The sequence below is a fragment of the Pristis pectinata genome, chromosome 15 (assembly GCF_009764475.1).
Source record: "Pristis pectinata isolate sPriPec2 chromosome 15, sPriPec2.1.pri, whole genome shotgun sequence".
Taxonomy (NCBI): Eukaryota; Metazoa; Chordata; class Chondrichthyes; order Rhinopristiformes; family Pristidae; genus Pristis; species Pristis pectinata.
This window is the reverse complement of record NC_067419.1, coordinates 18,476,025-18,503,869: the sequence shown is the minus strand read 5'-3', so window position 1 is coordinate 18,503,869 and position 27,845 is coordinate 18,476,025. Positions and strand designations below refer to the sequence as shown.

At 41.1% G+C, this 27,845-nt stretch overlaps 1 protein-coding gene across 1 annotated transcript in view; it reads right to left on the bottom strand.

The window, feature by feature from the left end:
* LOC127578210 (ELKS/Rab6-interacting/CAST family member 1-like) overlaps window positions 1-27,845 on the bottom strand; it is a 593,610-nt gene that overhangs the window by 178,211 nt on the left and 387,554 nt on the right. The window contains exon 16 of the mRNA XM_052029938.1: window positions 4,863-5,010. Coding sequence (XP_051885898.1) covers window positions 4,863-5,010 — 148 coding nt within the window. The remainder of the gene's footprint in view (window positions 1-4,862; window positions 5,011-27,845) is intronic.

The following is a 27,845-nucleotide window of genomic DNA, read 5'->3' as shown; positions in this document are numbered from 1 at the left end:
ACAAATTTTGCAACATATGTCAGTGATAATAAACCTGATTCTGAATTACACCTCTAAAGCTTCCCCTGGAAGCTCATCCATATACCCACCACCCTCTGTGCGAAAAAGTTTCCCCTCAGGTCCCTTTTAAATCTTTCCCCCTCACCTTTTCCCTCTGTCCTCTAGTTTTAGACTCCCCTACTCTGGGAAAAAGACTGTGACCATCCACATTACCTTCGCTCCTTATGATTTTGTGTACCTCTAAGGTTACCTCTTAACCTCCTATGCTCCAGGGAAGAAAGTGCCAGCCTATCCAGCCTCTCCCTGTAACTCAAGCCCTCCAGTCCCAGTAACATCCTCATGAATCTTTTCTGCACCCTTTCCAGCTTAATGATATTCTTCCTATAGCTGGGCAACCAGAACTGATCACAATACTCCAAGAGTGGTATCCAACGACTTGTACAGTTGCAACACGACATCCCAGTTCCTGTACTCAATGCCCAGATCGATGAAGACAAGCACGCCAAATGCCTTCTTCACCACCCTGTCCAGCTGTGACGCCACTTTCAAGGAACTGTGTACCTGTACCCTTAGGCCTCTCTGTTCAACAACACTCTCCAGGGCCCTACCATCAAGCTACCCTTTGCCTTGCTGCCAATGAATTCAAAATATAAGAGTATCATTCACGCTTGAGTTCACACTTGAAATACCCTCTTGGTTAGCTTCAGTATGCTGGGGGATTAAATCCCGGGAGAAAACTTTGAGGCAGAGGTAAACAGACCAGAGCAGTCTATATCCAACCTTGAAATACCACGGTGATGCAAGAGAGACAGTACAAATCCTCAGAGATTTCACTCAGTCAGCCTGGATCAAAGTTGACCCAAGCCCTTACAATAAGAGGGCAATGCTTACTGATTCCTAGAATCAGGAGGTGCTCTATAACATAAGGCACATGCCTGCTTCACAGTACATTTGCAATTAAATAATAAAAGCTGGAGAAATATTCAATGCTCAGGACTATATAAACATCAGAAACACAATGAACACATTTGGATATGAAAGTTCATCCCCACAAAGCAGATTAACATTTTCAACTTCAAAACTGAAGGGCAGTTTAATGACAGGAGCATCCTCCTTATCTGTTGTGATGTGTGTCATCAAAGCCACATTCTTCACTAAACCACAAGCCTCTCCTTCAGGAGTACTTGTATTGAAGTTACAGATTCACTAGGTATTGTTGGAATATTATCCATCTTACTGACATCATCTAACTTTGACTCTCGAAAAGAGAATCATGAACAACGGGACATAACTACAAAATAAAGAGCCGGTCATTGAAAATTGAGGGTTGTAGAAATTTCCTCTCTGAGGGTGGTGAATCTCTGGAATTCTTTGTCATGAGGGTGATGGAGGCCAGATCATTAGATATATTTAAGGTGGAGATATGGGCATAAGGAGGATTATGGGCACAGAAGAGGAGTTGAGGCCAGCATAGATCAGCCATGATCATATTGAACGGCAGGGCAGGCTCAAGGGGCCTGATGACCTACACTTATTCTTATTTTCTTGAGTTTTTGCGATTTTCACTGGAAATACCACATTAACTCCTCTTGAAATATAGTTAAACTCACTTCAAAAGCACCTTTGATCTTGCTTCTTTTGCTATTCTCAGTATTGTTAACTGGCATTAAGTGGCCAATATGGACCATGGATTTTCTCTCACTATTTTGAAAATGGTGGTAAGCCCCTCAAAGGCAAGGGCAAAGTGACTGATGTCCTCTTGTCTAGTGGGAGTTGTTGACTTCTCTCTTTCCACAAAATCTTATCTGTTGAAAGTATGGGCCGAAGCAGAAGCCTTCAAAAGGGTAGTTAATCCAATTTTTGAGGCACTTTTTGCCCCTTAATGCCAGGTCCCTTCTTCCCCTCTCAGTGCTGTAGAAGTATCTCTTCTGCAGCCACATTAGAACTCTCCACCTTTGAAGTTGTGGGCTTTCTCTTGATAGCAGCCACTGCAGTCCAAGCCCACCACATATAATAAATTGCTTCTGGTCCAGAAACATTGGCTGGGGTTGCTGCATATCTGCAGAGGCAGGTAGAACTCCACCCCATCAGTACTCTGCCTCATAAAGAAAAATGCCATGAAGTACAGCAGTACAATATCAAGGTCTGAAACTACCATTGGGCAGACATGACAAGACAGAGATGAGTACGAATTTGGAGCAGGATGGTTATTGCTCAATTTTATCTAGGACTGCTGGAAATTACTAGTGTCTGCAGCTTCTCTTGCAATCAGCTGGAACAATCTTTTCCGTAAAGTGAGCTTTCTTTAGATTCCATCTTGTAGAAAATGTTACATTGGTTAGGAAGAGTGATTGTTTAAAACTTTAAAGTTTCCATCCCTTGAAATACTGCATTGCATACCAGCTGCAAGTTTTATATAAAAAAATGTTCAAAAGATAGTCTGAAGTGCTCTTGAATCAACTGCATGCACTTTAGCCATATATTTGTTACACTGGTGATGAGGATGACAAAGAATCACAGCCACTAAAAGTGCCACACTGAGAGCATTGGATAATGTTGCATGATAGGCAGAGTCTACTCACAAAGAAATTATTTAATCTACTTTAACTTCACTGAGAAAAAGGTGGTACTTTGGGCACTGGAGTTATCAGCATTGCAGGCTTCCAGTAAGTCATGCAGTCGGTGACTGTACTTATGCGCCCATGAGGGCTCCCTTTAATAACATGGATACTTTCATAATCACAAAAGCTTCCTACTTCTTCAATGTGTAGTTTGTTGTAGATTATGAGAAGAATTTCCTCATGGTGAATTCTATATTTCCAGAAGCACACATGATTTTCATCTTGAGGGGGTCTATTCTGCTGAACATTTTCAGCAGGCAGCACTGCCTGGAGGGATGGATCATCAAGAACAAGGGCTATCCTATATTTCCTGACTCTTCACACTAGTTCAGACTTGAACCACAGTAGCTATACACTGATATGACTGCAATGCAAGTACCAGAATCATTATGGAAATGCCAATGGTCTTTTAAAATAAGATCCCATTGCCTTTATCAGTTTGGAACACCATGCAGTATATTCTGACAATGTGCAGAGGCAACATCGTGGTGGTTGCTTGCTGCACAACCCGGTCAACTGATGCCAGTGATTGGTGCCCAAGGAAAAGCAGCACAGAGACCCAGAGCGCAAGTGATACGAGGTGCAGTCCAAGATTGGCAGGGATAGGAGAACAAGGAGAGCTGCCAAGGGGATCTCCCAAATGAACAACAGCCTCGTCTCTGAGCGTACAATGGAGACACTGCCTGAATAGGGTATGAGCCATTCCTCAACAGACAAATGTAATTTGTAAGGTACCTATTAGGTAATAGTCTTTAATGTGTACCAGGCAAACCTCTGCACACCACTATGCCTAACATAACAATGTACATCATCAATTAGCCAGGAAATTTTGAATCCTTTGGACTGCTGCTCGTCGTCAATGGTTGCTGCTCAGCCTTGTAACCTCCGCAGCTGAGATTAAGGTACATAACAACATATAAATTAGATGTAATATCCTCAAGTTCTGAAGAATTATATTTTTCAATACAATTAGCAGACTCAGCACAGTTTTATGAATGTGAAATCATGTTCTGTAAATTTATTAGAGTTCATTGAGGATGAAAAAGGGTAGAAAGGGGAGACCAGTGAACATAGCATATTTAGATTTCCAAAAAGCATTCAAAAAGGTGCCATGCACAAAATAAGGGCTCATTGGGTCTAAGATCATTTATCAGCCTGGATAGTGGATTGATTAACTGAGAGTAAACTGGGAGTAGGAATAACAAATCATGTTCTGATTCACAAATTGTGCAATTTATAATCTATTTTAAGCCCAGATCAAGGGACTAAGTATAAAGTAACCAGTTTGCTGACAATACAAAAACAGATGGGTAAACAAGTTGTGTGGAAGACATACAAGGCTAGAAATTGTTTTACTGTATTGGTGTTAAAACTAGAGTTTGGGTCATCTATTTGTGAAACTCCCATAAAGACTTGAGTTTCTCAACTGAAAGACTGACAGAAGGGCTTTGATGGGTTACCTTTGGTAACACTGTTATGAATCAGCTCCATGCGTGGTATTCTCTGTTGATCTACTGCAAATTCTTGCAGCTGCTGGCATTTAGCCTCATGGGCACAATCTTTGCAACTAACGTTTAAAGGGTCATACAACAACACAAGCATCTCAATGAGAGGTGATTGTAGCAACTAAATGATTGGATGTTACAACATCGGAAGGGGATGGGAGGCTGTTCTTTGGTGGTCAAAAGAATCTAAAGTTGGTGAAGAACAGAGGCATCAGCAGGCATGTTTGTTGTGCAAAGAATCCACAGAGACCTTCCAGAGCTACAGCTGGTCAGTTTCGGTAGGAGATTGCCAGGGAAGTCTTTGTAAGGAAGTGCATATCCTATGAATGCCTGCATATTGGAGAAGCCTACAATAGAAATGCAAATAACTATGCTCACTCTCCTTGTTCCTGTGGATTGAAGTTTTCTCCCCTTCAGTATGAAGCTTGGACGACTTCCCTAATGCAGCAGAGCAGGAATCTATGTGACCTAGTGGATATCAGCAGCCTGGAATGATCCTTGGTCTAGGAAGCTTCAAGATGCTATTGTCCTTGAGTGCACCTTGAAGCTTCCTAGCTCCAAGATGCAAAATAATCCAGGCACACCAATAAGGCTGTATTTGCAAAAACAATCTGCTGCTAGAGCATCTCAAACTGATTTTGATTATTTTAGCAGGTTACCATGGTTAAATGATGTAATTCCTTTGTACAATTGTCCAAATCAAAGTATAGACCAGCTGGCATAGACAGAAACTGACCTGCTGTTTGAGCTGTTGCACCAATCTATCCTTCTCCCTTTTTAGTGATGCCACCTCTTCCTGTGTCTTCTTTTTCTTAGATGAGGAGAGTTCCAGTAGAGCAATATTAGCATCCTTCTCACTGATCGCGGCTAGTAGTGCTTCTTGTCTGAAAGATAATGGGGAACACTTTACCAATCAAGTATCACAAAATACTTCAGGCATGAATACTAGCCCCACAAAATAAAAGATGAAAGGTCAATATGTATATGCATTTTTTCCTATCACTAAATAATACTGCCAATGCTGGAAATCTGAAATAAAACAAAGTGCTGAGATATTCAGCAACTGGGGCAGAATCTCTGTTGAGAGAAACAAGATTAATATTCCAGGTTGATGGCTTTTTTTCAGAACCGGGTAGAGTTAGAAAAAAACAAGTTTCATAAAACCACAAAAAGGGAAAGGAGAGGAGAGAACTGGGGGAGTCTGGGGGAGAAGGCAAAAGAGAATAAATAACAAAAGGGCTGATAATGGATGGCAAAAAGTGGTGGTAAAGGAATTAATGAATAGCAGAAAATCTAAATGGAGGTGGTGAAAATGAGAGAGGCAGAATAATCATTTGAAAAACTGAATACAGGCAATGTGGAATGTAAAAATGAATAAGATGAATTATTTGACATTGTAGGTTGTTCAGTGTTGCATCATGCCCAGAAGGAAGATATAGTGCTGTCCTTTGTGATGGAACTTTGTCAGAGTAGAACAAGAGGCTGAAGACTGCGAGATCAGTGTGAGAAGTCAGAGAGAAAATGGGATGGAGAATTAAAGTGACTGTTAAATGGATGGCACTCCAGGAACTTCAGTTCGATCCTGACCTTGGGTGCTCTCTGTGTAGAGTTTGAATGTTCTCCTCATGAATGGCGTGGTTTCCTCTGGGAGCTTTGTTCCCCTTCTGCATCCCCATGACATACTGGTAGATTAACTCGGGTAGGTTAGGGTAGGTTAATGTCAAAAAGAGTCAACAGGGAGTTGATAAGCATGCATGGCAATAAGTTGCAAGGGTAAAGGAAAATCAGAAAAGGAGGACACAGGACTAATGTGATTGCTCCCTATGACCTAGCATGGACATGATGGACCATTTAACCTCTGTTATAAGTATAAGGAAGTTGGGAATGTTGGGAAGATATTTTAGAATGTGTAAAGTGCTGCTACTGCTACCAAGGAGAGCAAACATATGACAAGTGAACAGTCAACAGCAAGTAGAGTTTTATTTCAAAAACAGCTGTCCTGGTAAAGAGATTTCTTCAAAAACATCATAGTATTTAAGAGGCACTTTTTATCCATGGGTTTTTGCCAAATATTCAAAGAGCCATGTAGCCCTGTGCTATCAGTAATTATTATTATATTTTCCATACATCATAGCTAAATTAAATGCTAGGGAGATTGATAAATAATTCCTTTGTACAATTGTCTGAATCAAAGCAAGGACTAGCTGGCATAGGTGGAACGTGACCTGCTGTTTAAGTTATTACACCATAGTTGTTATAAATGACCTACAACTGTGTTACTCCCAACACTGGAAAACTCTTCTGGAAATCCCAGAAGGCACTTTGTAACTGCATTTTGGCACTGATCTTCGGTTAATTAAGTTCCTATGTTATTGACTACCTCCATATCATTGAGGTGACAAAAATCCTTTTTCCTACGTATATCTCAATGAAATATCTGCTTCAAATGTATACATTGGAAAATAAATCTGTCTTTTCAAAAATGAATTCTGACAAATAAATCAGTCTTTTAGAAAATGCATTTATTTACTATCAATTATGGATTTAAACAACAATATCGCATAAGGACATTAGCATTCAGATATCGGCCTGGCATTGCCTCAAGAAGGCAACATCCATCAAAGATCCCCACCATCCAGGCCATGCCATCTACTTGCAGCTACCAAAGGACAGGAGGTACAGAAGCCTGAAGTCCCACACCACCAGTTCAAGAACAGCTACTTCCCTTCAACCATTCAGTTCTTGAACCAAATGACAAAACCCTAATCACTACAGCTTAGCAACACTATGACCACTTAGCACTAAAAGGAACTTTGTTTTTTTTTGTTCCAATTGTGTTCTTTCTTGTAAAAATTATATAACTTATGTTTAATTTATGTTTCTCTTGTGAATGCTGCTTATATGATGCTATGTGCCTGTGATGCTGCTGCAAGTTTTTCATAACACCTGTGCATACATGTACTTGTGCATATGACAATAAACTCGATTTTGACTTAAGTGTAGAAATCAGATTAAAAAAGAAACACATCTGCACCTGTATTTATAAAAAGCATTTTGTGCATATTTTGACATTTTGTGCCATTTCCTGTGAAAGTTCCATCCATCAGGAGATTGAATTGTACAATTCCTGTTGGGGTTCATCCTAATGCTAGTGACATTTATTTGTCACATTATGCACTTTGATGATGTTATCAATGAGTGTGGCATAAGTTTCTGATTTACCGACCAAGATTGGATGTGACCTATGACCAATTGTAAAAATCTGTTTGATGTAGACTTTTAACAAGAAGATACAGCAAACAGAAAAGAGGTAGGGAAGAAAATCTAAGGGGGAGGATGAAATCACAGAGGAAGAAGATTGCTAAGAAAACCCCATCAGAATGTCAGGAGTCAAATTTGGAAATGGGTGCAATTTTGTTCATGAACTGCAAGGCACATTTTTTTTTGAAAAAGAGTGTTGTGAGATGGAATCTCTAAACCAATATGCCTTCTCAATGGGAAGTCAATGAAACATTTTGGAGTTAAAACATAGCCAATGTAAGTTTTCTTCTACATTATGTACTTGAGGTTTAAGTATTAGATCATTCTTTGATAACAAAAATATAACTTGTTTGAAAAAGTAATTTTTCAGTTTTAGAAACAAATTCCCAATGTTTATTTTACTGTGAATGGCAAAGATCAAGGGTGATTCATTCAGAAAGTCAGTGATCTAATCTTGGCTGAAAAAAATCAGGCCTATAAAGCTGGTTACACATCCAATTCCACATTATATCTGTGTGACTCCAACAGGAGTAATAAAAGGTGAGTCAACAGGCCAGATCCAGATATACAGGGTTGGAGTCAGGGATTCAGCATACTGGAAGTTCCTATTAAGAACCCCTTATTTTTAGATTAAGACCTCTAAGTTCTAGACTTTCCTCACAGGAAAACAGTCTCAGCGTCCACATCTTCAAGCCAGATAAGAATTTTTGTACATTTCTATAAAAACACTTCTCACTCTTCTAAACTCCAGAGAACATGGGCCCATTTTACTCAATAGAAAGAGTTGATTCAATCTCACTGGTTTGTTCTCCAATGCCTTGGAATTGTCTCCCTTTCAATTAAACCAGGAAATTATAGGCTGGTGAGCCTGATGTCAGTCGTGGGTAAATTACTGGATGGTATTTTAAGGTACAAGATATACAAGTATTTGGACAGACAGGGCCTGATTAGGGGTAGTCAACATGTGCGTAGTAGGTCATGTCTAACCAATCTTATAGAGTTCTTCAAGGAGGTTACCAAGAAGGTTGATGAGGGAAAGGCGGTGGATGTTGTCTACATGCACTTTAGCAAGGCCTTGACAAAGTCCCTCACAGGAGGCTGCTCCAGAAGGTTAAGTCACTTGGCATTCAGATGAAGTAGCCAGCTGGATTTAACATTGGCTTCGCAGAAGGAGCCAGAGAGTGGTAGTAGATGGTTGTCTCTCTGTGACTAGTGGTGTGCCGCAGGGATCTGTGCTGGGTCCATTGTTGTTTATCATCTATATTAATGATTTAGATGATAATGTGATAAACTGGAGCAGCAAATTTGTGTATGACACCAAGATTGGGGGCAAATTGGATAGTGAGGAAGGCTATCAAATCTTGCAGCCTGATCTTGACAGAGCTAGGAAAATGGGCCGAAAAATGGCTGATGGAATTTAATGCAGACAAGTGTGAGGTGTTGCACTTTGGGAGGACAAACCAAGGTCAGACTTATACAGTGAATGGCAGGGCTCTGAGCTGTGCGGTAGAACAAAGGGACCTGGGAATACAGGATCCATAGTTCCTTGAAAGTGGCGTCACAGGTAGATAGGGTTGTAAAGAGAGCTTTTGGCACTTTGCCCTTCATAAATCAGGGCACTGAGTACAGGAGCTGGGATGTTATGTTGAAGTTGTACAAGATGTTGGTGAGGCCAGATTTGGAATATTGTGTGCAGTTCTGGTCACCGACCTGCAGGAAAGATATCAATAAGCTGGAAAGAATGCAGAGAAAATTTACAAGGATGTTGCCAGGACTTGAGGACCTGAGTTATAGGGAAAGATTGAATAGGTTATGACTTCATTCCCTGGAGTGCAGGAGAATGAGGGGAGATCTTATAGTGGTATACAAAATTATGAGGGGTATAGATAAGGTGAATGCATACAGGCTTTTTCCCCTTAGGTTGAGTGTGACTAGAACTAGAGGACGTAGGTTTAGGGTAAAAGGATGGTGCGAGTGTGGAACGAGCTGCCAGCGGAAGTGATAGATGTGGGTTCAATTAACATTTCAGAGAAGTTTGGATAAGTACCTGGATGGGAGGGGTTTGGATGGATATGGACTGGGTGCAGGTAGATGGGACTCGGCAGAAGATCAGGTCAACATGGACTAGATGGGTAAAAGGGCCTGTTTCTGTGCCGTAGTACTCTATGACTTCCTGTCTTCAAAGAGACATGGTTTAAGCTTGGAGGCCAGTACTTTATGTGAAGTGCTCTGACCTCCTAAAGGTTATTAATGGGTTTCACAGAGATGTCCTGACCTGGAATAGGGCAAGACATTTTTATAAGGATTCCCTTCCCGTTGGAGCTGCTGGGATCAGATGCTCTGCTTTTTAGTGAAAGGTGGAGCCAACTTTCAGGATGCCCAGCTCAAAGCCTTGAGCAATATAAGTGTGTTCTGACACCTATGAAGTGTGTTTGTGGATACTCCACTATCCAAAGGCAGAATTTCATAGCAGATTAAATCAAAACATACAAGATAGAATCCTATCCTTGTGGATTTTAAGAGCCAATGCTTTGGGGAAAACATAGACTATTCAGAAACAACCAAATTAAAAGCATATGGCAGGGTACTTGCTTCTCCAAGGCTATTCCTATATTATCAGGGTACACCTAATTTGTGCAAGTTAATGGTGCACTGCAACAGAAGAACAACTAGCTCCTTATTGATGCTGCAATGTGAGTGCCACTCAAAGAAATGAATAAAAGACTGCTTGGTACGTAATGTCAGGATACATTCCCCTCAAGAGATCAGTGCAGCTTGGGAGGAGGTGTCAATAAGAATAAACTACATCTGCACTACCTAGAGATCATGAAACAAATGAGGAAATAGCTTTCAGACTGGAGAATCTGTGTCAGGATGATCAGCAGCGGAGCATCAAGACCACGTCCTTCCTCATTAAGCCTGTTTATAACATTTTTCCATGAATAACTACATGCTAATTAAGGGAAACCCCAAGGCAAGAAACATTAAACTTATAATCATCATTTTTGTCCATGGAGTCAATGCAAAATAACGTAACTTCACAAAAGGGTGGTGATACATTATGTGGCAGCTGAGGTAATGTTGAAGAAAAAATTTGCAATGTATCATGATACCAACTCACATACTTATGATTAGTTGATACCAAAATGACATATTGAGCTTCTCCTGAATGGGGATTCCCACTCACTGGTCAATAGCTTTGCTGACTAACCCCACACTCTAATTTTCCACTGGGCTCTTATGGATATTAGAATAACTGAGTAAGAAAAGTAGAAAATTCTGGTAATATTTGCTTTTGTTTCAGATTTTTGGTATCTACAGTTTTTTTAAATTTTCATTTTAGGTTACCGACTGCATTGATAAAAATGGAAAAACCATCTGGGGTGAAATTAGCTCATAGGAGAATGGGCAAAGGATCTACATCCTGAAACATCAACTGTGTTTCTCTTCCCACAGATGCGGTCTCTTCTGCAGAGTATTTACAGCATTTTCTGATTTTATAATTAATAAGAACCTCATTTTGTATCCTTCCTGTTCAAAGCCCCTGGAATGAAAATAATTTTCTGCTCTTTGAAGTCCCTCAAAACTAAATTTGCAGTGTAAATCTCGAATCCATGGGCGAAGTGGAAGGAGGTGACTTATAACACTTGCTTATGATAACATGCAGGATATATATAATATATACACATACATACACATACACACACATTTATTATATCAAAGACTTTCAAATGATATGTCGAATTTTAACCTGGCAGATCCAATTCTGTAAGGTCTTCTCTGAACAGGTACATCACTAACTGCTCAAAGTGCATAGCATGCATCAGGATATACCTCAATTTTCTCCATATCAACATTGCTAAGCATTCACAAAAAGCATTATGTATATATGTATTCATGCGTATACCGTTTTCTCTGGGGCAGGGCCATTAAGCATTTCAGTCCAGCAACAGCTAAGTAATGGAAGTGGGACTGGCAGAAATCTGCACCACAGCTACGTTTGAGCTGAGCCATTGCCTTAAGATGCTGTGTAGTCTTGAGCTTGAGCTCAAATTCTCAATTTCTCTCCATTTTAACACTAATTAAGCACTGAGTGACCCGAGGGCTTGTTTATTTAGCAATTAGATTGAGCAGCCTAAAAGGAAACAACTCCACTTTGTGCCTTGCGTGCTAAAATATTCCTGTATTTTGAAAAATGAGGATCATCTGACTGACTTCAGTAATGCCATGGGACATCTGCTGGTAGTATTGTAAAAGTAAGATATCTCCACACTCATCTTGTCACTTACGTCTCAGACACCACACTTATCCGTGTCGCACTGCTTCTGTCGTCCTTAATTTAATCTTCACCTCACAGAGCAATACTTCAAAAACAGCAAGCAAGAATGCAAATTCAATTAACAGGTAGAAGTAAATATTCTAATTTTGCACTTAATTTAAACACAAGAAACTAATAAAAATTGACAAATTGTAAACAGAATCTGTATTCTTATTCAGGGTATGTGGTTTTACGTAGTTTTCAATTTCTTCAACATTTCTTTTTCCTCATGTCACTAAGACCTTCAGCTTCCCACCTGAAGATTTGTTCAGTCACTTGACTCTCTAAGGGCACATTTTGGCCAAACCCCTATTTATTTTTATATCCTATCCTACATTAACCACAGTAATACCTGCTTGTTCTGGCTCTGATTCCCCGAACCAACGTCACCTGACTTGGGCCAGAAATAGACTGAAAGTTCTTCAGAAACTCTGCCCCTCCCATCATTGCCATCACTACTCTGTGGCTTCTGCACATTTCTACAGTTTTTCTGCAAATTTGCTCCTCTGTGTCCTTCAAACAGATCCAATAATGTAATCATACCTCTGTTGTTTCATAAATCCAAAGGGATATTCTGCCCCTGTTTGTTCCAGTGCATCCCCTCCCTCTGGGTCTGCAGTGTTCTCCTTCATCACTACTACCAGTGTCCTTCCTTTCCTTCCCTGAAGGGGCGGCACGGTAGCGTAATGCTATTACAACGCCAGCGACCTGGGTTCAATTCCCCCTGCTGCCTGTAAGGAGTTTGTATGTTCTCCCTGTGTCTGCATGGGTTTCCTCCGGGTGCTCCGGTTTCTTCCCACATTCCAAAGACGTATGGGTTAGGAGCTGTGGGCATGTTACGTTGGCACCGGAAGAGTGGGACACTTGCTGGCTTCCCCCAGCACATTCTCAGTAACGCAAAAGACACATTTGCCTGCGTGTTGCGATGTACATGTGACTAATAAATATCTTGTATCTTATCTTACATCTTATTTTCTTGCCACTTCTCAAACTATCGTAGCTGTGTGTCAGCATCAAATGCACAGATGAACGAAAACAAATATTAAATGCATTATGTGGAGAAGTTCTTTCTTGTTCTAACACACAGATGCCGGCTCATCCACTCAACTTCATATCACTTCCTCCAATGATTTACTTACGTTGTCCATTTCTTGATTTTGATAACATCACTCTTAATTCAGTTATATATAATTGCTTTATAACTGCCATATATTAACATGTATATTCAAAGGTACAATGAAGAAAATTGGGTGATTCCATCATCAATTACACTAGGAGTCTCCACTGCCAAAAGAGAAGTTATCCTATTTTCTGTGGTGTAGATTGGATCATGTTTATTGTTGTACTGTCCATTTAGTTTTCCCTAGAAATTGTGTCACATTTGAAAATTGATTTTTTCCAGAGAAGAATACAATTACAATGTTTTCCAGGTTGAAACGTACTGCTATGATTGACTATTTCCTGTTATGAATCACGTTTTCTGCTTCAGGCACACATACAATGATGTCATTCCACATGCAACACTCATTTAGGTTATGCTGGGATGAATCAGTCTGCATGGTTCCGAAGCACATCTGTCATTGAACACCCTGTGCCCAACCATATGTTATCTAAAAAAAATGCTGTAAATACTTAGCAGGTCAGGCAGTATCTCTGGAGGGAGAAACAGAATTAAAATTTCAGATCAATGATCTTTCAGAACCAGAATCAGGTTTATTATCACTGACATACATCATGAAATTTGTTGTTTTGCAACAGCAGTACAGTGCAAGACCTAAAAATTACTATAAGTTACCAAAAAATAAACAAAACAGTGCAAAAGAGGAATAACAAGGTAGAGTTCATGAACCATTCATAAGTCTGATGGCAGAGGGGAAGAAACTATTCCTGAAACGTTGAGTGTGGGTCTTCAGGCTCCTGTACCTCCTCCCCGATGGTAGGAAATGAGATGGTAGTAATCAGAACTGAGAAAAAAAATTTAGAAAGCAGTCGAAGTGTGGGGGGAGGGGGGGGGAGGTGGGGGGAATGGAAAGAACAAAAGGATTGGCTGTGAGTGGGTGCAGACCAGGTTTTTACAGCACTGCTTGCTTTACCACAGCATGATTTGAAAGGGCCTCACTGAGCAGATCCCAGCCCAGACTGGGAATCGAACTCAGGTATGTCCTCTAAATTTTATTTATTTACTTGCTTTTTTCCCCGGCCCAGTTTTGTTTCAGGAAAAAAAACAGGTTCTTTCACCAATTCTGATGAAGGATCGTTGACCTGAAATGTTTTTCTGTCTACAGTTACTACCTGCCTGGGGAGTAAATCCAGTGTTTTCTGAATCATTTCATACTTTCAGTATCTACAGTATATTGAATCATCTGCTGGCAGATATTGCTGCACGGGGCAATGTAGGAAAAACATCCCTGTTGATGGCAACAATTTGGTGATGCTATTGTAGGTTATGTTGCAATGAACAATTGCTCTTTTTGGAGCAGAAGATGAAGTAACGTGCTCAATGCAGCTCAATGGAAGTGGCAGGTAAATTTCATTGCTAATGGAAACAAATAAGGAAAAAAGTTGTCTGTTAATAGAAGTGCCAAAATATAGGTATTGTCTTTTGTTCTTCAGTTGTGTCTGCATTGCAAATGCTTCATTTTCTGCAGCAGACAACATGCAGAGAGCATTTGACTCTTCACAATAAATTCCTGAAAACAGCAGAGACTTAAAGGCACAATTAGAGGTGGTTACAGTAACATCTTGTCTTTGAGATCCAGTCTTCATTAACAGAAGACTGCCTAGAGGAATATCTTGCCATTTTATCTGTGAAATCTCATCTTCAAAATCTTGCGTTTGGGACAGAGGTGATCTGACTGTAAGATCCTGCTTGGGGGACTCAGAGGTTGCCTGTCATTTTTTGTTAGTATTCTGTTATTACCTACATCACACTCAATCTAATATAGAGTAAGGGGCTAAGCTTGCGAAACACAAGGAAATTGTTTCTCGATGGTGTCAGCAAGACTAAGCAGAAATCCCCCAACACAGAAAAGAAAATATATGAAGAACGCACAAGCTGAGATAGGTCCATGTTCAAAAAAAATTATACTTCAAAATACACAATGCAGCTAAAACTGAAATAAAATAAATCCTTTTCCTTCTTCTGCATTCATGTGATTGATCCTTCAATGCCCTCTGAAGTAGTCTAGCAAGTCACTCAGTTGTAGCATTACCAGTGTATTGAAACAGAGAAGGAATAAAACTGGATGGACCATGTGGTATCAATCTAGGCACCAAATTCAGAAACAGAAAAGTTGGTCTCATCATAGTCAACCCTCTTCACAGCCATCTGGAAATTGATGTCCAAACTGGAAGAATGGTCAAGCAACAGCCGGACATAGCTGTAATCATATTTTGCCAATAAATGTTCGTCTTGTTCCAAAGGCAGGATAGACCCACCATCTGTAAGCATAGTGGTATACAGGTGGGAGGGAATAACCCTTGGAGTCCTCAACACTGATGGCAGAACCCATGAAGTCTCATTGCGTCAGTTCAAACATAGCAAGGAAATGACCTCCTGCTTACCACCTGGAGACACAAGAGAGACCACAGATGCTGGGCAGGGGGAGGGAGAGGGGGAGGAGCATGAGCTGGCAGGTAATTGGTTAATCCAGGTGAGAGGGGGAAGGTAGGTAGATGGAGGAGGGGAGGAAAGCGGGAATGATGCGAGAGTTTGGGAAGTGATAGGTGGAAGAGGCAAAGGGCTGAAGAAGATGGAATCTGATAGGAGAGGATAGTAGACCATGGAATAAAGAGAAGGAGGTGGGCCATCACTTCCCCTTACCCCCACCCTTTTATTCTGGCTTCTGCCCTCTTTCTCTCCAGTCCTGATGACGGGTCTCGGCCCAAAACATCAACTGTTCATTTCCCTCCATAAATGCTGCCTGATCCACTAAGTTCCTCCAGCATTTTGTGTGTGTTGCTCCAGCTTACTGCCCACCATCTTCCTTCACCTGAAGAATCAATATTCTTTCATGTTAATTAACATTTGAAATAAGCACTGGAAGTAGCAAGGGCACAGAATATACTCTGAATGAGGACCAAAAGTGGCTCATCCAGAGCAGGCCGGCCAAATCTTGAAGGATATAGCTGCGGTTTTGGGTCTCCAGCAGGTAGTGAGTGAATCAATACAAGGGATAAACTTACTTCTTCTCATCCTCAACAATCTATCTGCCAGCAGATACATCTTTCCAAGTGGTAGAAGTGATCACTATTCCGTCCTTGTGGAGATAATGTCCGCCTTCGCACTGAAGATATCCTCCATCGTGTTGTATGGCCTTATAAACTTGCTCAATGAGATAGACTCAGCGCAAAATAACTGGGCATCCATGAAGCACTATCAACTGTCAGCAGCAGAAAGGTATGCTACCACAATGTAACCCCAAGGACCCAACATTTCAATTTCCCTTACTCTATCATTACCATCAAGTCAGGGGATCAATCTTGGTTCAATGAGGAATGCAGAAGGGTGTGATGAAAGCAGAAGACATACCTGAAAATGAGGAGGTACAAGCCAGGTGAAGATGCAATACAAGGCTATATATGTGCTAAACAGCAAACAATAGGCATACCTCACAACAAACAGGTCAGATCAAATCTCTGCAGTCCTCCCAAAATCTAAGTGTGAGTGGTGGGACAATTAAAGAGATGACAAGTAGAAGAGGCTCCAAGAGCATCCCCAGCCTCAACAATGGCAGGGCCCAGCATGTGAGTGCTAAAGAAAAGGCAGATGTGTTTTTTGTAACCATGTTCAGCCAGAAATGCCAAATAAATAATCTGTTGTCGTGGTTTTCTTCTTTGGATGCCATCATAGGAGCCAGCCTACAGCCAATTTGACTCATTCCATGTGATATCAAGAAACAGCCAACAGCTTTGGATACAGCAAAGGCCATATGGTCAAGGCACCATCCTAGCTGCAATACTGAAGACTTGTACTCTAGAACTAGCTGCACCCCCAGCCAGGTTGTATTGGTGCAGTAACAATACTGACATCCACCTGACAATGTGCAATATTACCTAGGTTTGCTCTGTTCACAAAAAGCAGAACAAATCCAATTTGCTTAACTACTGCTGATGATTGCACAATGTTCAATTCCATTTGCAACTCCTCAGCAAATGAAGCAGTCCATGCCTGCATACAACAAGGCACTGACAATATTCAGGCAAATAACATTTGCGTCACAAAAGTGCCAGGTAATGACCATCTCCAAAAAGAGAGAATGTAACCATCTACCTTTGACATTCAATGGCATTACTATCACTGAGACCCCACCATCAGTATCCTGGGTGTCACCACAAACCTAAAACCCAACGATCAGCCACATAAGTATCATGGTTACAAGAGCAGATCAGAGGCTGGGTATCCTGTGGCAAGTGATTCACCTCCTGACACCCTAAGACTTTTACATCATATCCAAGACACGTCAGGAGCGTAATAGAATATTCTTCACTTCTCCGAAAGGGTACAGTGCCAGCCACTCTCAAGAACACCATCCAGAACAAAGCTGCCCATTTAACTGGTACCCCATCAAACTAACTGAATACTTATTCCCATCATTGCTGATACAGAGAGGTTACAGTGTGCACCATCTAGATATTGCATTGGAGTTACTCTCCCAGGTTACTCTGATAGACCTCTCAACACTGTGAAGCTCCACGATCAAGGACAAAGGCAGCAGGACCGCAGGTTCCCTTCGAGTTGCCCACCATCCCTGCTTGGAAATATATTTCCAGACCTCCTTCATCACTAAGCCTAAATCCTGGAACTCCCTACCCAGCAGCAGTGTGGGAGTACCTTCATCAGGAATCAGGATAGCAGATATTCAAGAAAGCAGTCCACTACCACCTTCTGAAGAGCAATAAATGCTGGCCATACCTAGATCTCAAAAATGAATAAAAGAAAAACATTTTACACAGCAGAGCTATATTCCGTGGGTGAAGCCTCATCAGAAGTTATCAAATTCAGGATGAGAGCTCACTTCCATAACTTTAAAACCGAATTGAAAGCTATAGCTGCGAGTAATGTTCCTGTCAAAAACTGCCTTAGAATATCAGGCTCAAGATTCAGAAAGTCTGAAATCGTGTTTCCAAATAAAATGGCAGATAGAAGTAATAATACTTTTGGGACAAGGTTTTAACTGTATGTGTATTACAGATCCAAACTACTCCATCATTGAGAGTGAAGGAGCATGGGTTCTGCATCTCCTTAAAGTAACTGCAGAATAAGCCATTCTCCTGTACCTTTTGGTACACAGGTATATAAAACACATTGCGTTACAATTTTCTCTCTTTAAATAGACAGAAGGGCCCCCTGATCTGCTGGGTGTTGTTATGCCATCAGCGTTGGTTTTATTTTAAACATAATATTTGAATTAAGATTAAGATCAGTGCATCAAAGCTACTTAATTTATTTTGCCAATTATTCTCTCCTTTTTCTACTCCTTAGGCAGAAATGCTCATTTCACATGCAATAGAGTAAGAAATACAACCACCTTATTTTAACTGCTCCAGCTCTTTTCTTGCCAGTAGTGCACGAGTAAAAATCGCCTGCAGTACTTATTTAGCATTGACATAGAAAGTTGCCCATAAGAATTAAAGTGCACATATTCTAATAAAACTGCTAAAAACTGAAAATACACCTCCACACCAAAAGTCAATGCTAAGCATTGCAGTCTGAACTGAAAACATCTCTGAGCTCGTGAACAAACAATCTGCTGGAAGAACTCAGCAGGTTGAGCAGCATCAGTGGGAGGAAAAGAATTGTTGACATTTTGTGTTGAAAACCTGCATTAGGACAGAGGGGTGAAGGCCAGTATAAAGAGCAGAAAGTGAGTGGTGAGAATAGAGGCAGAGTCCAGCATCTCCATCTCTAAGCTTGTGTTGTAAGAGTTAAGGAGCTATTGCCACACTTTTTGTAACAAGAAATTTCTCTAGTTTGAATTACTGGACTATCATTATTAACATCTGTAACCACAGCAGAGCCTTATGCCTTATCTTTAAATAAGTCAGCTGTTTATGCCATCCTCTAGCCCCAAAATGATCTGTTTTTGGCATCTGATCAACATTCTTCAGTAATAAGATTTGATCATTCCCCATAATAAGATTTGATCATTCCAGGGCCATTAAAGAAAAATGCAAAGGAAGGGGAACTTCTCCTGCTGGAAGTATAGCCATGACGTTAATTCAAGTGGTTTCCGAAATTCAACAAACTTTGTTCTTGGTTTGTAAACAGACCTTCAGAGTCTAAACAACTCCATAGCACATGAAAGAGTGAAGTGTTGAATCAGTCATATTTAAATGGTTGGTCATCTGACAGTAATATTTCTTCAAAAGTTAAGCCCTTTCTCCTATGTTTGTGAAAATAATATCACAATTGCTCTGTGAATATAAGGGCCTGTATATCAAATGGAATTCTCTGAATGCATTTATCTTCATCTAGACAATCATTAGCTTTCTGTGCTCTGGCAATCTGACAGCCCATCATCTCTTTTCTGGAGTTCACTCTGCCACAGCTGATTTCATGTGAAGTGCACTGGGGATTCTTGGTAAGTAACTATTGATTGAGCATGTAAAACTACAAACAACAAAATGGTCACACACCTATGCAGAATAATAACAGATAAATCATACTGCACCGCCAGACAAGTACTTGGTAAATCACACCAAGTTATTCAGCTTATGGATGTTATGTATTCTATTTTACTGTGGAAGGCAACAAAGAATAATCCACTGTTATCCAAAACCGACATCATTCAGATGCAAAATAAAAACAGAAACTATTGGAAATATTGAGCAAGTCAGGCCATATCTGTGGGATGAGAAGCATAGTTAATGCTTCAGGTTGGAGACTTTTCAGATGCATATGGAATTAAGCTCCTGGAATGAGCTGTGAGCTACATCATCATTTGAAAATGTAAATTTAAATCTTTCAGCATTGGCCTCCCTTTTATTTTCCACTGCAGAACAGAGAAACAACTGTACAAGGAGATCTTATCCTAGTTTCTATCGCAAACATGTATGACTGTTTGAAATGGTCCTCATCACACAGCCATTGATTTTGAAAGGAGTACTGAGAGTAGCATGTAATCTGGATGAAGGACATACATCAACAAGAGTGGCTTGGCAGCATCACCATTGTCCAAGCTGTTTAAGTCCTGCAGGCCACAGCAGATTGTCATGGATCTAAATAGTGAAAGTGCATCTGTCCATAACAGCATTGAGAGAAGTGACAGTCCTGCCTTTGCGCCAAGGGACGTTCCATCACGTTGTCTGATATTGCATTCATGCTAAATGGGATAGACTTGGAAGTTATCTGGCAGCTCAAAACCAAGCACCCACGAGCACTGCAGCAGCAATGCTTGGTATTATACCTCATTCTACCAATACAGTGAAACCTGAGAACCAATCCTGGTTCAATGAAGAGCATAGAGGGGCAAATCAGTAATAGTGACAAGCACTGTAACTTAAAGTGCAACCTGATAAAGCTGCTACCAGGGACTGCATCTGTGCTAAATAACATAAAAGGTGTAATAATAGACAGAGTTAAGTAATCCAACATGTGGCAGATTGGATCAAAACATCGCTGTCTTGCCATATCTAGCTGTGAATGGTAATGGACAATTAAATACCTGAAGATCCAAGAATGCCCCCATCCTCAACAATGGTGGGATCCTGCATATGAATGCTAAAGGCAAGGCTGAAGCTTTGGCTGCATGTTAAGTCAGAAATGCCAAGTGGATGATCCACCCCAGCCAGCTTCCTCCTGAGATCCCTATCACTTCTGAAACCTGCCTTCAGCCAATTTGACTTACTCAACATGATTTCAAGAGATGGGATTCACCAAAGGCTATGAAACAGATAGTATTGCAGCTGCAGTACTGAAGACCTGTGTCCCAGAACAAACTGCACCTTTACAAAAACAGGACAAATCTAGTCTGGCTAATTATTACCTAATCAGTCTTCTATGAACTATCAGCAAAATGACTCAAAGTGTCATTGACTGTAATATCAAATACCACTTACTCATCAATAAGCTTCTAACCAATGTTTAGGTTTCAATTAGCAAGGACTACTCAGTTTCAGACCTTGGTCCAAACAAGGTCCAAAATTCCAGAGGTGAGATGATAGTGACTGCTCTTGACATCAAGGCAGCATTTAACTATGTGAGGCATCAAGGGAGCTCTGGTAAAACAGGTCCATGGGCATCAAAGGGAAAGAACCTCTTGCTTCTGCAGTCTGAGGTTCCCACCTGCTTCAAAAGGGCATCAACAAGTACTGGTGCCCAACAAGAACATGGTGATCTGCCTCAACGACTACTATCTGTAGCAGTAACATCCACAGTAATGAAGTGCTTCGAAAGGTTGGATATGGCGCGAATCAAATCCAGCCTCAGAAATGACCTGGATCCCTTTCAATTTACCCATCACCACTACAGGTCAACAACAGATGCTATTTCATAGGCTCTCTCCTCAGTTCTGGTTCATCGGGATGACAGTAATACATACGTCAGGTTGACATTTATCAAATACAGTTCAGCGATCAACACTACCATCCCCTCTAAACTTGTCATCAAGCTCCAAGACCTAGGCGTCTGTATTGCCCTTTGCAACTGGATCCTTGACTTCCTCATTGACAGACCTCAATCAGTACAGATTGGTAACATCTCCATCTCACCCATCAATGCAAGTGCACCTCACGGCTGCGTGCTTGGCCCCCTGCGCTACTCTCCTTACACCAATGACTGTGTGACTAAGCATAACTCCAATACCATCTATAAATTTGCCAATTGTTGTTGTTGGCTGAATCACGAGTGGCGATGAGTCAGCATACAGGAGTGAGATAAAACATCTGGTTGAATGGTGCCGCTTAACGTCAACAAAACCAAGGAGCTAATCATTGACTTCAGAAAGGGGAAATTGGGAAACCATGTTGCAGTTTTCATTGGTGGATCAGAGGAGGAGAGAGTAAGCAGCTTCAAATTCCTGGGCGTTAACATCTCCTGGCTCCACCACATTGATGCAACCATGAAGGCGGTATACGAGTGTCTCTACTTCCTTGGAAACTTAAGGAGATTTGGCATGTCGCCAGGTGCACTGTTGAAAGTATCTGACTGGTTTCATTACAGCCTAATACGACAATTCCAATGCACAGGAATGTGAAAGGAGGCAAAGAGTTGTGGACACAGCCAGGTCCATCATGTGCACAGCCCTCCCCATCGCTGACAGCATCTACAAGAGGCACTGCTTCAAGGCAGCAGCATCAATCATAAAGGATCCCCACCATCCTGGTCATGCCCTCTTCTCACTGCTGCCATCAGGCAGGAGGTACAGAAGCCTGAAGTCCCACACCACCAGGTTCATGAACAGCTACTTTCCTGCAACCATCAGGTTCTTTAACCTACCTGCACAAACCTAACCCCACCTCAGCAATGGAACACTATGGACCTGTCTTCAATTGTGTCTTTGATTTTTTTTGCACTAAGGTCTTAATTTTGCACACTTTTTTCTGCATTGTATGGTTTAATTTTATGTACAAAATATATTCGGTATGTTGTCTGTACCCACGTTCCTGTGATGCTGCTGCAAGCAAATTTTTCATTGTACTGTTTCATTGTACATAAACTTGACTTGACACTCGACTTGAAATGGCTCTGCTATGGGGAAAAAAATCTTACTATCTATCCTATCTCTGCCTTTCAGAGTTTTGAACACCTCAATCAAGTCCTGCCTCAGCCTTTTCTGATCCAAGAAAAACAAATCCAATCTATCCAGTCTCTCTTTGTAACTGAAATGCTCCTTTCAAAGCAACATTGTGGTGAACTGCATTTGTACTTCTTTTCAGTGCAATCACATCCTTCCTTCACAGGTCCTCACCAGTTACCAAGCCCGATTTCTGGACACCACGTACGTATGAATGAACAAGTATTTGGGAGGCCAGCAGGATCGATGGGGATGGAGTTGCTGATGCTGCAGGCATCTACCACCAGGTGGGAACGGGGCATTTCCACGTGCCTTCTCTCCCCACTCCCTGAGCCGCAACAATTGAGGGCTGGTCTGAGCAGAGCACACCTGGGATTAATGAACAGACTCGCTCACTCACTGATGATGGCCGCTCATACTGTGCCTGCTCACTTTCCCATCACAGTTGTTTCTGTTCATTTCTGACTTATGAAGAGCTCAGGTTACAAACAGTTGTCAGGAACGGAACCTTATCATAACCTTACAATTGCCTGTAGGGCGACGTTCAAAGGGACCAAGGTAACCTTGTGCAGATCACTGAAAACAACCACGCATCTGCAGCAGGCAATTGGTATGCTGGCCACTATTGAAAGAGGATTTGGGCACAGATGTCTCACTACAATTATACAGAATCTTGGTGTCATCACACCTGTGGTATTGCATACAATTTTGGTTTCCTTATCCAAAAAGGATATACATTATAGAGGGAGTGCAGTGAAGATTCCTAGACTGGGCCCTGGGATGCCTGGTCTGTTATACGAGGAGATATTGAGTAGGCCAGGCCTCCAAAAAGTTTACATAGTGAAACATCTAAATTCCTTAGAAGGTTCAACATGGTATATAGAGAGTGGATGTTTCCCCTTGCTGAGGAGTTCAGAACTATGAACCACAATCTCATAACCCCTAATGTGGTGGCCATTTAGTACCGAAATGAGGTGAAATTTCTTCACTCAGAGGGTGGTGAATTTTTGAAATTCTCTCCTCCAGAGTGCTATGGAAGTTCAGTCATTGATTACATTCAAAACTGAGATCAAAAGATTTATGGATATTAGAGGAAGCTAGAGCAGGAAAATAGTGTTGGGGTCATGAAATCATTCAGGAACTGGTTGAATGCCAGAGGAAGGTGGGTTAAATGGTCTACTTCTGCTTCTATTACTAATCTTATTATGAGTTGCCTAGCTTTTGCCTGAGCCTCAGCTGCCCAAAGTGATCCATGTTGCTCCATACAATCCCTTTTCTATCCCACAGCATAGGAGGTCAGGAAACCACTTTGTTTGGATGTTTTGAACATGAACTTAACTCTGCAATGAAAGATCCTGGTGCTAATAGCAGGTAGTATGACTGTAATTGCCGTCTTCTAAAAAGTTTGGAGAAGAACTTGGCAATGAGAATGTAAACTGATGTGTCACATATCCCAAATTCTCATGCAAAATGTCATACATTTAAAAACTAATTTGTTTGGTTGGTTCTCTTTCATGAACATGATGACAGACTTCTGTCATTGTCTGGCAATGGGGAAAAAAACATTTGTTTGGCCTCTGTTCTCAGTAGTCGTGTGATTAACGTCTGTATGGCTTCCTGCTTATCACAGGTCCAGGGGAACAGAGGGTGACTCACCAGCCAGATGCATGATGCTGGAATCTCCTGCTATCTTATTAAAGATCTGCATCAATGACTGTTTCGCTCATTTCTGTTTGAAGCAATTCTTGCATTTTGTTTAACATCCCAACACAGTAATACCACACAGTGCACTGCACTTTAAACAATGCAATATAAATAGTGAAAAAGATACTAATTCATGACATCACTTCCAAATCCACATTGTGTGTCACTCCAAGCTTTTAAGCCTCTGTTCACATCTATTTGTGTCTCTACATTTTTGGAAGGGGAATACAAGAGCTTTGTCTAGCATTGTTGCAGTATTGGAATCTACTGCAGACAATGAAAATCCTCGTAAAAGAGTATGAAATATCTTCTCCTTTATAGAGTCCCTCCACCTAAACCACAGACATTTTAATCAGTAACAAGTTAGCAGGCAATGTAGGTTTAAAGGAGAGGTAGCAGCTATTTGGTCCTTTTCCTTCATTTCCAGACGACGAACCTTAACAGCTGCTAACCTAATAGGGAGCCAGCAACCTGCCACCCGCCCCAACCCCCTTCCACCATTTGGACGTAGGTGGAAGTAGGTGGGGGGGGGGGGGGGGGCGCAGAAGAGAAGGATGAATGCCAAATGGTGGACCCACAGTATTGGAGGATTGTGACTCAGCCCCATGCAATGATGATGTGGTAGGCCTAACTGTCCAATTTTACTTCCTTTGCATGAATTTTGGGTGTGATTGTAGGTCAAAATCCATTCCAACATGTCTCACAAACCAATTATCAGCTTTTTTTGTTGTTAAACTGGAAATCTCACTCACCAAATTACCATCTTTTAGAATCACGAAATCAAGGTAATGACAAATTTTAATTTTATTTGGCAGCCATAGTTTTGGGAAGGGAGCTTTGAGGGAAAGTTGCACACTTCAGTGGTGGATAATTTCATCTGTTCTGTCCTTGAGCATGTCACAGCACTAAGGCAGAATTATTTGGCTTCAAAACTAACTTAGGTAGCTTCACGAGGGATTAGGCTGAATCAGTGGCAAACCAAAGCCTTAGATGGAAGGTCAGATAATGGTTACATTGACTTGTCTTTTCCACTTTTAACCACTGATGAAACTGCTGTGTACTTCGAATATATTTGGTTTGTACAATACATATTGCTGATGAATATTGACAAAGTGCAATATTGTTTAATCAGGTAACATGTTGGCATGACATCCCTAAACTAAATTAACACCTCTGATAAGACAATGGAAAGTGTAATAGCATATATGTGTTTCATTTATTCACCATTTTTGCCAACAGAACCATCTAGCTTATTTTACACTTTTAACCCTGTCAAGAAAAGTTTTTGGTCTTGTACAGGAGATAAAATTTATTATCGACTATTATAATTTTTAAAATATCTAAATTGAATAAATGGTGGTAACAGGCATGAGAAATTAGGCGTGAGGACTATTCATAGCTTCCATTTTCTGTCAATGTAGAGTGCCCTAAAATAAGTGGCCTTTCCGTTTGTAACATGGTAAATAAACTGAAAACAGCTTTCGAAGTTGCATAACTTCCTTCAAAAGATTTATCAAATATGACTTGCCTTCAACTAATCAGTGCTAGTGTCGGCATTTTTAAACGTTCACTAACTTTATCTGGAATGACAGAGCCTAAGAACTTTCCCACAACTGATAGCAGAAAAATTGATCTGAAGATTACTGGGTTATCCTCTTCTTCCTTCCTGAACAGTGGCATTAAGTTAGGAGCTTTCCAGCTTCCCAAGGAAACCTTCCTTGCCGTAAATAATATCAATTTTGTGACTCATAAGCTCATATTTGAAGTTTCCCCATAGTCTGTTTTGTTCATTGACTTTGCTTTCCATTCACCTGGGCCAGATACATCTCAATGAGCAGTCCTTTGTTACCCCTGACTGTCCAACACCATTGCCATCATACTTATAACTTATTATTATGTATTGAATGTAAGTGTTGTGGTTGTACATTTGTCATTACTTTTCAGAACAGTTATTTGCCTCACATCATTTCACAAAAGTAAATGGAGCAGGGATATTGGGCTAGGGACATGTGGAAAGCTATTTTGGTTGGTTTTTAAGAGTTGGATTATGCAACAGAGTTGATGACCCCAACTCGCTGCCCAGTTTGTTTAGTGCAGGTAAAATGAGGGGTTAGTTAAAATAGCACAAGGCTGTATGGACACAAGGATTGTGCCAAAACTGATCCCTGTGCCACTTCATTGCAAGGTTTCCAACAATCTAGAGTGCCGTGCTGGCTAAATATAATGGAAAATGTACAGGCTGATGTCATCTTTAGTACCATAACACGTCTTGCCAATAGGATTTCTGCACAGTGCTGAGTCTGCTACTGAAAGCTGTCACTATTGCCACATAAGAAGACCAGTTGAGTTTCTTTTTCTATTTTTTTTGGTCCAGGATTGTTCTTTGGGCCTCCTCTCATGTCAGGTTTACCCTCTCACCTTCTTTGCCATGATCATCCCAGGCCTACCCATAGCTTTGCTTTAGATTGCAGAAAATGAACTGGTGTCTGCAATTATTCTCACTGACTTTAGGTGACATTGCAGAAATATGTAATGAGGCCCAGGAGTTAAAACGATTCAAATTTCACAAGGTGGAACCTTTGGGCATTTACCTCCCATCCTCCACAAGCACGTCCCAATTTATGGAGCCCATGAGATGGCAAAAAGTGGGGGAAACCGAAAGGATTTTGTGTGTCTGTATTTTAGGAAGATACCAGAAATTTGTTAAATAAAGTTTTGTGGATTGTCATATGGTTTGGAAATTGACTGGTCCTGGGTGTCAACATCTCAGAGGACCTATTCTGGGCCCAGCACTTGGATACAATCCTGTAGGCAGCGTCTCTACTTTCTTAGAAGTTTAAGGAGATTCAGTATTAAAAATTTACAGCACGGTAACAGGCCCTTCCAGCCCAACAGGTCGGCGACACCCATTTAAACCCATGTTAACCTACCCGTACGTCTTTGGAGTGTGGGAGGAAACTGAAGAACCCGCAGGAAACCCATGCAGACGCGGGGAGAACGTACAAACTCCTTACAGACAGTGACTGGAATTGAACCTGGGTCGCTGGCGCTGTAATAGCATCACAGTAACCGCTACGCTACCATGCATCAAAAACTCTGACAAACTTCTGCAGATGTACAGTGGTAAGCATTCTGACTGTTTGCATCATGGCCTGGTATGGAAGCTCCAATGCACACGCACTCAAGAGGCTACAGAGAGTGGTGGACTCAGCCAGTTTCATCACGGGTACAGCTTGTCCCACCATCGGGGACATCTACAAGAGGTGATGTCTCAGGAAAGGGACATCCATCATCAGGGACCCCCACCATCCGGGCCATGTCCTCTTCTCAATGCTGCCATCAGGCAGGCAGTACAGGAGCCTGAAGACCCACACCTCAAGGTTCAACAACAGCTTCTCCCCCACTGCCATCAGGTTCTTGAACTGACCTGAAAAACCTTAAACACTACCTTGGATGATACTTTTTACTCTCTCTCAAGCTTGCAGTAATATCATTATGTTTACATTGTTGTTTATTTCGCACATGTGCAAGTGATGCCTAATTTATGTTAATTTAAGTTTATGTGAACTTATGTTTGTCATGTTGGTAATGTACTGTGTTGCTGCTGCAAAAAGCTAATTTTCAAGGTATTTATACCCTGTGTATGATGCTTGTGGCAATAAACTTGAACTTGAAATTGGTTTTAAAAAAATCAACAGCA